The 12,539-nt window shown below is 27.8% G+C and overlaps 1 protein-coding gene across 1 annotated transcript in view; it reads right to left on the reverse strand.

Annotated features, from left to right (window-relative positions):
• Positions 1–3,177: 3,177 nt before the first annotated feature.
• The window catches only part of Optix (optix), a 72,185-nt gene continuing 62,823 nt past the window's right edge, over positions 3,178–12,539 (reverse strand). Inside the window, exon 4 of the mRNA XM_075312599.1 lies at positions 3,178–5,013. Coding sequence (XP_075168714.1) covers positions 4,077–5,013 — 937 coding nt within the window. The 3' untranslated portion in view covers positions 3,178–4,076. The remainder of the gene's footprint in view (positions 5,014–12,539) is intronic.

The raw sequence follows: 12,539 nt of genomic DNA on the forward strand, positions 1-12,539 counted from the left end.
GGCGTTCCACATTGCAGTAAACCACTTAGAGAATCTTTGAAACCCTCAGAAATGTCACCAGCATTACTGGGGTGGGATAATCCACCGCTGAAAAACTTTTTGGTGTTCGGTCGAAGCAGGCATCGAACCCACGACCTTGTGTATGCAAAGCGGGCATGCTAACCATTGCACCACGGTGGCTCCCCAGGTTACTAGCCGATTTAACGATGCTTGTCTAAGAACTCGCATTAATAAATAGGAATATAAAAGTATTTTAAATGGCTACTAACAAATTTAAAAGACATCAGATTGAATCGAAAATGTTGGTGCAGGGTATAATATAGGCGATCTCTCCCTACTTTAGACTTTCTTTACTTTTTTTTAATATGTCTTTCTATCGCAATATATTTTTGCTAGATGTGTTAATTTTCCCCCGTGTATTTTGGTTAAAAAAAAAATCCTCCCACATGGAAATGAAACTCTGTGAAATATTTTAAATGTTTTTCATGTATATATTTTTAACTGATTTATTTTATATTTATTGCATTCTAATAATAAGCTTTCTATTTACTAAATATATATTTTTATTTATTTATTCAATTATTTTTATTTTTATAATTATAATAGTATATTTCTTATCGCTTTCGTCTCTCATTTTGTTTTATTTAATTCGTAGTTTATTATAATATAATAGTAATAATCTTACAAGCTATTTACAATCAAAAACAAAAAAAAATTCTTTAAAAACAAAATTTAAAAAAAAAATATAAAATAAAAAACAAAAATTAATTTTTCGAAGTTTTTTTTAAGAAATTTCTTTTATGTTTTTCGTATATTTTGTTTTTGTTTGACAATAAAAACTCAAATAATAAAGCCTTATTATTATATTAGGAAAAAATATACAATGTATTAATTAATTAATTTCATAAATTTGTTTTTTTTTTTTTTTTTTTAAATATCAAATAATTTCTATAAATAAGCATTTCGTAAGTGCAAAAATATTGAAAGATTGACAATTTAGACATTTGTTTAGGTGTTTTGTTTTTCAATGTTTAGTGAATAAATGGATCAGGGTTACCAAGGGGATGCGGGGTGGAAAAAATTAGCAAAATTCAGATGAAAGTGAAGAGAAATTCAATGATTTATGTATTGTCTCTTTTGTATAAAAATATAGTGATTCAATTTATCTGGTATGCATTATAGGGATGGATAATTTTAAGAAATTGTCTGAAGATATTAAATCACTACAGAGTTACTTCAGACACAGCATACAAAAAATTTTCGCCCGATTCAATCACGAAATTAATGAATCCAATTAATTTTTTAATTGAAATGTCTTCAATCACAGAAACAATAGTATCAATTAAAAAATTAATTGAAGGTCAATGAAAAAAAATTAATTGATCTAATTAAAAAATTAATTGATATTATTAAAAAATTAATTGATATTATTAATTTTTGTGATTGATTTTTGTTTCAATTTTTTTTAAACTCAATTAAAATTTTAATTGGAAAAATTTTCGTGAAATTTTTTTCTATGTGCAAGATGAAATAAACACTCAAAAATCAGTGGATCCACTACACACAAAAAAAATATTTTTTGTCTTCAATCACGACATTAATTGAAACGATAACACCAATTAAAAAAATGAATTGAAGATCAATTAAAAAATTAATTGATCCCATTAAAAAATTAATTGATACTATTTATTTTTATACACAGAAAAAAATTCACGAAAATTTTTCCAATTAAAATTTTAATTGAGTTTTAAAAAATATTCAATTAAAAATTTAATTGAATCAACAAATTTTTTAATTGAGACAAAAATCGATCACAAAAATTAATAGTATCAATTAATTTTTTACTTGACCTTCAATTAATTTTTTAATTAATACTATAATTTCTGTGATTGAACACATTTCAATTAAAAAATTAATTGGATCAATTAATTTCGTGATTGAATCAGAAAAAAATCTTTTGTGTGTAATCGATATTTGTTTCAATTAAAAAAAAAATTGTTGAATAAATTAAATTTTTAATTAAATATTTTTTACAAACCAATTAATTCTTTAATTGGAAAAATTTTCGTGAATTTATTTTTCTATATAGGTAGGAAATTTTTTGTTATTTTAGAAAAATTTAATTAAATGATCCAATTAATTTTTAATTGAAATGTCTTCAATCACAGAAATGATAGTATCAATTAAAAAAATTAATTGATACTATTAATTTTTGTAATCGATATTTGTTTCAATTAAAAAATTTGTTGAATCAATTAAATTTTTAATTGGATATTGTTTACAAATCAATTACTTCTTTAATTGGAAAACTTTTCGTGAATTTATTTTTCTGTGTAGGAAGGAAACTTTTTGTTGATTTTAGAAAATTTTAATTAATTGACCCAATTAATTTTTAATTGAAGTGTCTTCAATCACAGAAATGATAGTATCAATTAAAAAATTAATTGATACTATTAATTTTAGTGATCAATTTTTTTCAATTAAAAAATTTGTTGAATCAATTAAATTATTGTTAATTGGATATTTTTTAAAACTCAATTAATTCTTTATTGAAATAATTTTAGAAAATTTTAATTACTTGATCCAATTAATTTTTAATTGAGGTGTCTTCAATCACAGAAATGATAGTATAAATTAAAAAACTAATTGATACTATTAATTTTAGTGATCAATTTTTTCAATTAAAAAATTTGTTGAATCAATTTTTCTATGTAGGAAGGATTTTTTGTTTTGTTAATTTTAGAAAATTTTAATTAACTGTATTACAAACGCCTATAACGCACAGAAAAAAATTTCACGAAAATTTTTCCAATTAAAATCTTAATTGAGTTTTAAAAAATATTCAATTAAAAATTTAATTGATTCAACAATTTTTGTAATTAAAATAAAAATCAATCACACAAATTAATAGTATCAATTAATTTTTTAATTGGGTCGATTAATTATTTAACTGACTGCCAATTAATTTTTTAATTGATACTATCATTTCTGTGATTGAAGACATTTCAATTAAAAATTAATTGGATCAATTATTTTCGTGATTGAATCAAAACAAAATTTTTTTTGTGTGCGCGCTGATAACACATAAATAAAATCAAGAAAATTTTATTTACTTTTCATTTTTTCACTTTCTAAAAATTTTTTTTTTTAGTTTGTAGGAAAAAAATAAGAGTTCAATATTGCAAAAATGTCTTTAGCGCCATACTTGTATTGATTAGGAAAGCATTAAAAAAATCCAAAATAATTTTCACACAAATGAGACAAATTTGTCAAGTTTGGAATTTCATAAAAATTTAATTCTGACAATATAAGGAAAGGAGTTCATGTATGATAGGGTGAAGTTTGGTGTCTGTGACTTACAAAAACTAAATAAATTGTTGTAATTATTAATTTATAAAAATATAATATATGTATATAAATACTTTTTTTTGTAATATTGTTCTATTTCATTGTATACGGTAACATGGTATGGTACAAGAAATTATAAAAAAACAAAATTAAATTTAATGATTTCTTCGATAGGAAACAAACAAAAAAAGCGCACCCTGTTTTATAAAAGGGGAGAGATTTTTTCTTTACTCTTTTTCTCCCTCTCTCTCTCATTTACATATTATCTCTTGGTGTTACATTTGATTCTGGTGACACGTGTCCTGCCACGAGGTCTTTAAATATACGTTACTTTTCTAAATTCAAAATTATAGGTTTGGTGATTTCTGTTTCGTTTTTTCTTATGATGGGCTGAATCCCGGGGCTTTGTAATCCCTGGCCTTTAACAAATGAATAGGTAATTGAATTTCAATTGGTACCAGAAATCAATGGGATGCATATTGTAATATCTCCTGTGCCCTCCAACCCCTCCGCCCTTGGCGTTTTTTCTTCCCCGCGCTTTCCTTTAACGCTTTAAGATTGGGATTTTTTTTGTTTTTTGATTTTTGTTGATGCCTCTAACATTTGATTGCTTTAATTTTGTTTTATTTTACATAACTTTTGCAGAATATCTCTCTTTCTGCCTTTTGGAGAACAGTTCATGCGTGTCCTTGCGGTCACTACTAGACTTTGGTGGGGCATAGACATCATCATGTTATCTCTGGGGCCGAGCTATGTTTCACAATATCAGGTGATGTGGAAAAAGGTCTATGCAAAAATTGGCCTCCATGATGATAGGGTGTGGTCAAGGCGGTGGCTGCTGCAGCAGCTGCCGCCGCCGCTGCTGCTGCTGCCGCTGATACTGAAGTGGCTGAGGCCGTTGATGATACACTTGTGGGACTACTATTGCTTCGCTGGGTCTGGACCGATGATGGAGGTGGGTGTTGCTGTTGTTGTTGCTGCTGCAGTTGCTGCTGCTGTTGCAAATGATGATGTTGCAGGTGATGATGAGCATGGGCTGGATGATGAGCCACCGCTGCCGTTAATGTTGCCGCTATACTATTCGCTGTCAGATTTAATTTTTCCGGGGAATTCACACGAATTTTGGGTGGATGTCCTCCCGCTGATGTCTGTTGCTGAGCCGTCGAACAATCGACTACATAAGCTGCCGATGCATAATTCGGATGTAAATGTTGCGCCCCATTTAATCCGGCCGCCAAGGCTTGTGGTAATTGTGGATGTGGTCTTATCACCATCGGTTGTATGGGAAATTGTTGTGTCATCTCTTTGAAATTGGCAAAACTTTGTAGATAACCCGCCGAAAAGAGACTTGTGGCAGCCGCATCCAATTTGAATGAGGGCAAACATGAGGGTGGTAATGTTGCTGTGGGATAAGCAGGTATACTATTGGATGTCAGGGAATTGGAAAGATCACGAGGTTTATCATCATCGATACTAAGACTTTCATCGCGATCATTCGCCCCATTTGAGGTGGAGCCAGGACTATGTTGTAAATGCAAACTACCCGGAACGGGAGAGTGTGTACCCAACGAAATGTCCGAATCGGAGGTGTCCGATGGTGTAGGCGAGGGTGCACCATCGGGACGTCGTCTACAACCCATGCCAGAATTTTGATTGTGCTGTAATCTGTAATGGTAGAGATATGGGGAAGGAAATTAGAAATTAATAAATTTAAAAATTATAAATTATATTTTTTCTATATGCAGAAAAAAAGCTAGACACAAAAAATACAAAATCTACTTTTCGTCTAATGGACATATTGTCAACAAAAACCTAAATCTATCCTTTTAATAGCTTTGACGAACCTATATTCGATTTTTTCAAAATTTCCATATATTAATGTGATAAAGAGATTGGGAAGGAAATGAGAAATTTAAAAATTTGAACTTATCAGCCAACCTATTAATGTGATAAAGAGATTGGGGAGGAAATTAGAAATTTAAAAATTTGAATTCAAACATTTTTTATTTTATTTTGATATTATATACGGAGAAACAAGACAAAAAAGGAATAAAAATCCACCTGCCATTTTATCGACGTTGAGTCAAAACAAAAAAAAAATCAAATTTAACAAATTTTGATGTGAGAAAGAAATTAGAGCCATAAATAATCTAGCAAAATTTGGAGAAAATGTTAACAAAACGTTACCAAACAAAACAATGTTATGTTGCAATATTTTATGTCTACAGAAAGTTTTGCCACAATTTTATTTCTATAGAAAATTTTGTCAACATTTTATTTCTGGAGAAAATTTTGTCAAAATTTTATTTCTAGAGAAAATTTTGTCAAAATTTCATTTGTAGAGCAAAATTTTCAAAATTTTGTCCAAATTTTCTTTCTATAGAAAATTTTGTCAACATTTTATTTCTACAGAAAATTTTGTTAAAATTACATTTGTAGAATAAATTTTTCAAAATTTTGCCCAATCTTTTTTTTGTAGAAAATGTTGTCAAAATTTTATTTCTAGAGGAAAATGTATCAAAATTTTATTTCTATGGATAGTTTTATTTCTATAGAAAATTTTGTCGACATTTTATTTCTACAGGAAATTGTGTCAAAATTGCATTTGTAGAACAAATTTTTCAAAATTTTGACCATTTTTTTGTGGAAAATTTTGTCAAAATTTTATTTCCGGAGGAAGATTTATCAAAATTTAATTTTTGTAGAAAATTTTTTTTCTAGAGGAAATTTTATTTCTATAGAACAGTTTGTCAAAATTTTATTTCCGTAGAAAATTTTGTCAAAATTTTTGTTTTATAGATAATTTTGTAAAAATTTTATTTATATAGAAAATTTTGTCAGAATTTTATTTCTATAGAAAATATTGCTAAAATTTCATTTGTAGAACAAATTTTTTAAAAATTTTGTCCAAACTTTTTTTTGTAGAAAATTTTGTCAAAATTTTATTTCCAGAGGAAATTTTATTAAAATTTAATTTTTGTAGAAAATTTTGTCCAATTTTTTTTTCTGTAGGAAATTTTGTCAAAATTTTATTTCTAGAGGAAATTTTATTTCTATAGAAAATTTTGTCACAATTTTTGCTTTACAGATAATATTGTACAAATTTTATTTATACAGAAAATTTTGTCAGAATTTTATTTCTATAGAAAATTTTGCAAAAATTTCATTTGTAGAACAAATATTTTAAAAATTTTGTCCGAACTTTTTTTTTGTAGAAAATTTTGTCAAAATTTTATTTCCAGAGGAAATTTTATTAAAATTTAATTTTTGTAGAAAATTTTGTCCAATTTTTTTTCTGTAGAAAATTGTGTCAAAATTTTATTTCTAGAGGAAATTTTATTTCTATAGAAAATTTTGTCAAAATTTTTGCTTTATAGATAATATTGTACAAATTTTATTTATATAGAAAATTTTGTCAGAATTTTAGTTCTATAGAAAATTTTGCTAAAATTTCATTTGTAGAACAATTTTTTTTTTAAAATTTTGTCCAAATTTTTTTTTAGAAAATTTTATCAAAATTTTATTTCCAGAGGAAATTTTATTTCTATAGAAAATCTTGCCAAATTGTCAGTTGTAGAACAAATTTTTTAAAAATTATGTCCAAACTTTTTTTTGTAGAAAATTTTGTCAAAATTTTATTTCCAGAGGAAATTTTATTAAAATTTAATTTTTTTTCTTTAGAAAATTGTGTCAAAATTTTATTTCTAGAGGAAATTTTATTTCTATAGAAAATTTTGTCAAAATTTTTGCTTTATAGATAATATAGTACAAATTTTATTTATATAGTAAATTTTGTCAGAATTTTATTTCTATAGAAAATTTTGCTAAAATTTCATTTGTAGAACAATTTTTTTAAAAATTTTGTCCAAAATTTTTTTTAGAAAATTTTATCAAAATTTTATTTCCAGAGGATATTTTTTTAAAACTTAATTTTTGTAGAAAATGTTGTCCAATTTTTTTTTTCTGTAGAAAATTTTGTCATAATTTTATTTCTGTAGGAGATTTTATCAAAATTTTATTTCTATAGAAAATTTTGTCTACATTTTATTTCTAGAGAAAATTTTGTCAAAATTACATTTGTAGAACAAATTTTTCAAAATTTTGTCAAAATTTTTTTTGTAGATAATTTTGTGAACATTTTATTTCTATAGAAAATTTTGCAAAAATTTTATTTGTAGAGCAAATTTTTAAAAATTTTGTCCATTTTTTTTGCAAAATATTTTGTCAAAATTTTGTTTCTAGAGGAAATTTTATTAAAATTTAATTTTTGTAGAAACTTTTGTCAAAATTTTATTTCCAGACAATATTTTGTCAAAACTTTATTTGTAGAGAAAACTTTGTCATTTTTTTCTAAAGAAAATTTTGTAAAAATTTTATTTCGATAAAAAATTTTGTCAAAATTTTATTTCTATAAAATATTTTGTAAAAATTTTATTTCTATAATAAATTTTGTCAAAATGTTATTTCTATAAAAAATTTTGTCAACATTTTATATCTAACGACAATTTTGTCAAAATTTTAATTCAAACAAACCTTTGTCAAAATTTTAGTTTTAGAGAAAATTTTATCTCTAGAGTTTATTTTGTCAAACTTTTATTCGTAGAGAAAACAAAGTCAAAATTTTATTTTTTGAGAAAATTTTCTCAAAATTTTATTTCTAGAGGAAATTTTGCCAACATTTTTTTTCTAGTGAAAATTTTGTCAAAATTTTATTTCTAGAGAAAATTTTGTCAAAATATCATTTTTTAGAAAATATTTTCAAAAATTGATTTATGTAGAAATTTTTTTTCTTCAAAATATTATTTCTATAGAAAATTTTTTTCAAAATATCATTTCTATACAAAATTTTTTCAAAATTTTATTTCTAGAGAAAATTTTGCAAACATTTTATTTCCAGACATTATTTTGCCAAGATTTTATTTGTAGAGAAACCGTTGTCATTTTTTTCCATAAAAAATTTTGTCAAAATTTTATTTCTATAAAAAAATTTGTCAAAATTTTTTTTTCTGTATATAATTTTATACAAATTTTATTTTTATAGACAATGTTGTCAAAATTTTACTTCTAGTTAGTGTCAAAATTTTATTTCTACCATATTATAAACTTTATTTTTTAGAAATTTTTTTTTCTATAAAAAATGTCAAAATTTTATTTTTATGGAAAATTTTGTCAACATTTTATTTCTTTACAAAATTTTCTCAAACTTTTGTAGTTGTTTTTTGTCAGCTTTAACTTCTATTTTAATCTCGGTTTAAAAAGAATGTGAAAAAAATTGTTTGAAGATTTCTTTATATTATGAGGTATGAGAAAATATTTAAGCGAAACATGTTACTATAGTGTCCATAGGCCAAAGTGATGTTGTAATTTTGACCACAATATAAATGATTTGATACGCCTATCGGAAACATTTAATGCCTATTTAGAAAGCATTAAAAGTCGGCAAAGGGACAGAGAGAGATGAATTGGACACCAGTTCATCTTAGACAAGATGGCAACACATGAAAGAAAGACAGACCGAGAAAAAAAACGAAGTGGGAATTAATGACCCATTGCTATAGATGGACAGACGTAAATATGCAGCTATAACCTGGTATATAATTGAGGGATATCATCAGAGATAATAAAATGAAAAGTATTAGCAATTCACACAAATGCCCTAAATGGTCATTTGCTAATCCACTATATGGTGTTCTTCCAAACGACAAGGGTAGCCACATGTAGAAGAATTATTGAATAATATTATACACCCCAGAAGAATTAATTAGAAAAATTTTCGTAATATTGAGTCCGTTTGAAATTTTTTTAGCAAGTAAATTTATTACAATAAGAAACATTTTCACTGCATTTAGGAAATTGTTTACTTTTAATGACAAATTTCGTTAATATTACGGTTATTTTTCTATTAGTTTCACCATAAACGAAATATTTTTCAGTGTTCATTCTTCAGAAGTCAGATATATCAAAATATCTCCCTTCTAGAATCCCCAATTTCCCAGGGCCAAATAAAAAGTTACTTCTTAATTTTCTGAGCAGACATAGAGGCCGTCAGTAAATTCTTTTTTTTTTTTTGCCATCTAAACTATCTTCACTCTTAACTGATGTTTGAACATTTGAAATGCGACTGTCATTAATCACTCGACACGTTTGGACAGTAAATGGTAAATGTTCCGCTACCAAAGCGGCATGAAAATAACACGACCAGCTACGTTTTTCAATGGACATCACACGAGCCTCTTCTTGCTGGTGGAGGACACCAAATGTGTTGGACTTTTAAAACCTCAAGATTATATCACTTGGAAGAGTGAAAAAAAAAACAACGAATGAATGATAGGATTTGTTGATTCATTTTAGCCACCAGTCACAGACTATAGCTCACCATACATGCGAAACTCAAGGGAAGCCCAAACCATCAAGCGAACGGATAATTATGACAATGTAAGGAAACAGCATGATGCCGACACATGTATGACCTCGCCGATTTCGGACCATAACCATCACATCAAATCATCTCATCGCAGCTCAGTTCACCTGGTATAAGACATGACACGACTTATGTGAGAGTCCCACCGTGTGTTGGCCAAGATAAATGACCAACATTAGTAAAGATCACAGTAAATGACCAAACAAAAAAAATGACTAAATTTGGGAATGGTGGAACATATGAGAAATTCCCAAAAAAAAAATTCTGAGATATTCACTTCTTGGGCGGGGGGGAATGGTGGGGTCGAAGCCTTCAGCTAAGGCGTAATAGTCCAAGTGAGTAAAATTAAAGGTGGCAATAACCGGCCTATGCCGCCAGCTTTAGCATCCGTAATAATATAGATGGCAAAAAGGCTTCAAGCTAATGTGATGACTATATTTCCATCATCTTCCTTGGGATGGAAGTGAGGTGTTAGTTACCCCCAATGAGGACTGAGGAAAGTTTAGGATCGTAGAGAAACACAAAAAACGACAGCGTTTAACTAAACATTAGTGGGGGGACACCATCATATCACCATCCACTCATATGCCGTGGTGTTGTTTCTTTGATCTTCTTCTTAATTTCTTGTGAAAAACCGCCAGACTTGCCGACGCTCCAATTCGCTAGCAATGGCCTAAAGTCCAATCTGTAGCGATTATACAGCCTTGTATCTTAATAATGTGTGAACGATAATGTTAAACGGAATGAAAGAGATCTCAGATCTACATTCAAGCTATGAGCTATGAAAATCACAATGTCTTTAACTAATGACTGTTAATTATTCTTTCTGGATTTTTATTTAATTTGCCTTATATACGAAATTAGAAGAAGATGTTTTAAAATGATGATGATGACGAGATTTCACAATCAATGTCATTAAATTACAGGTCAGTGATATGAAAACAATGCCCATAAAAATATGTCACTGCTAGACGGACATATTTGCTTGAAAATCTGGTGATTATTATACAAGGGTTCACGATAAGTATAATATAGAGGATCAGGGCTTTCGATCTTTCTTCAATATCCATCCATAAAACTGTGCCAAAATGAAGGTAAAATTCTCGCAGTTGTGGTTGAAAATTTCAGAAATTTTGAAATTCTCTAAATTATTAAAAAATTATGCATGTCAAAAGCAATGTAATTTATTTGTAAAATTCTTATTTTTAATCTGTAGGAATTAAATGGAGAAAAAAAAAATGGAAAATACACTAAAAAAAAGTTTACTTGGATCCAAAGATTTTGACGTTCTCTTAAGGATTTAGGTATTGATTCCGAGCCAAAGATGCGGCTTCTTTAAAATAAAGACATTTTTAGCGACATATCTGACCTTAAATCTAGGATCAATAAAATTAAAATTAAAACTAAATTTTAGATCTCATTTATCGCATTTTCAATATGAATTTTCATTTCAATTGCAAGCAATTCGAACTGAAAAAAAATATTTACGTGATAATTTTACGATGCGAAATTTACAAAAATAATGAAATTTTATTTAAAACAAGTTAATTAGAACAAGTAAGTTCGGCCAGGCCGAAGCTTATGTACCGTCCACCATAGATTGCGTAGAAACTTCTAGTGAAGACTGTCATCCACAATCGAATTACTTGGGTTGCGTCAACACTTGCCGATGGCAAGGTATCTTAAAACTTCCTAACACCGTAATATATACCACATAGTCCATACGTGGTATATATTAAACTAAAAAAGGCCGATTAAATACGTATATAACTAAGTTTAAAGTTTCTATAGAAATAAAATTTTGACAAAATAAAATTTTGACAACATTTTCTATAGAAGTAAAATTTGGAAAAAATTTTCTATAGAAATAAAATTTGGAATAAATTGTCCATAGAAATAAAATTTTGACAAAATTTTCTATAGAAATAAAATTTTGACAAAATTTTCTATAGAAATAAAATTTTGACAAAATTTTTTATAGAAATAAAATTTTGACAATGTTTTCTATAAAAATAAAATTTTGGTCGATTATTTTTGGCTCGAGTGGCAACCATGATTATGAACCGATATGGCCTTATACTAACACCACGTTGCAAATTTCAACCGGATCGGATGACTTTTGCTCCTCTAAGAGGCTCCGGAGGTCAAATCTGGGGATCGGTTTATATGGGGGCTATATATAATTATGGGCCGATGTGGACCAATTTTTGCATGGTTATTGGAGAACATATACCAACACCACGTACCAAATTTCAGCCGGATCGGATGAAATTTGCTTCTTTTAGAGGCTCCGCAAGCCAAATCGGGGAATCGGTTTATATGGGGGATATATATAATTATGGACCGATGTGGACCAATTTTTGCATGGTTATTGGAGAACATATACCAACACCACGTACCAAATTTCAGCCGGATCGGATGAAATTTGCTTCTCTTAGAGGCTCCGCAAGCCAAATCGGGGGATCGGTTTATATGGGGGATATATATAATTATGGACCGATATGGACCAATTTTGGCATGGTTATTAGAGACAATATACTAACACTACGTACCAAATTTCAATCGGATCGGATGACTTTTGCTCCTCTAAGAGGCTCCGGAGGTCAAATCTGGGGATCGGTTTATATGGGGGCTATATATAATTATGGGCCTATGTGGACCAATTTTTGTATGGTCATTAGAGAATATATACCAACACCATGTACCAAATTTAAGCCGGATCGGATAAAATTTGCTTCTCTTAGAGCAATCGCAAGCCAAATTTGGGGGT

Source organism: Haematobia irritans, chromosome 5 (assembly GCF_050003625.1).
Source record: "Haematobia irritans isolate KBUSLIRL chromosome 5, ASM5000362v1, whole genome shotgun sequence".
Taxonomy (NCBI): Eukaryota; Metazoa; Arthropoda; class Insecta; order Diptera; family Muscidae; genus Haematobia; species Haematobia irritans.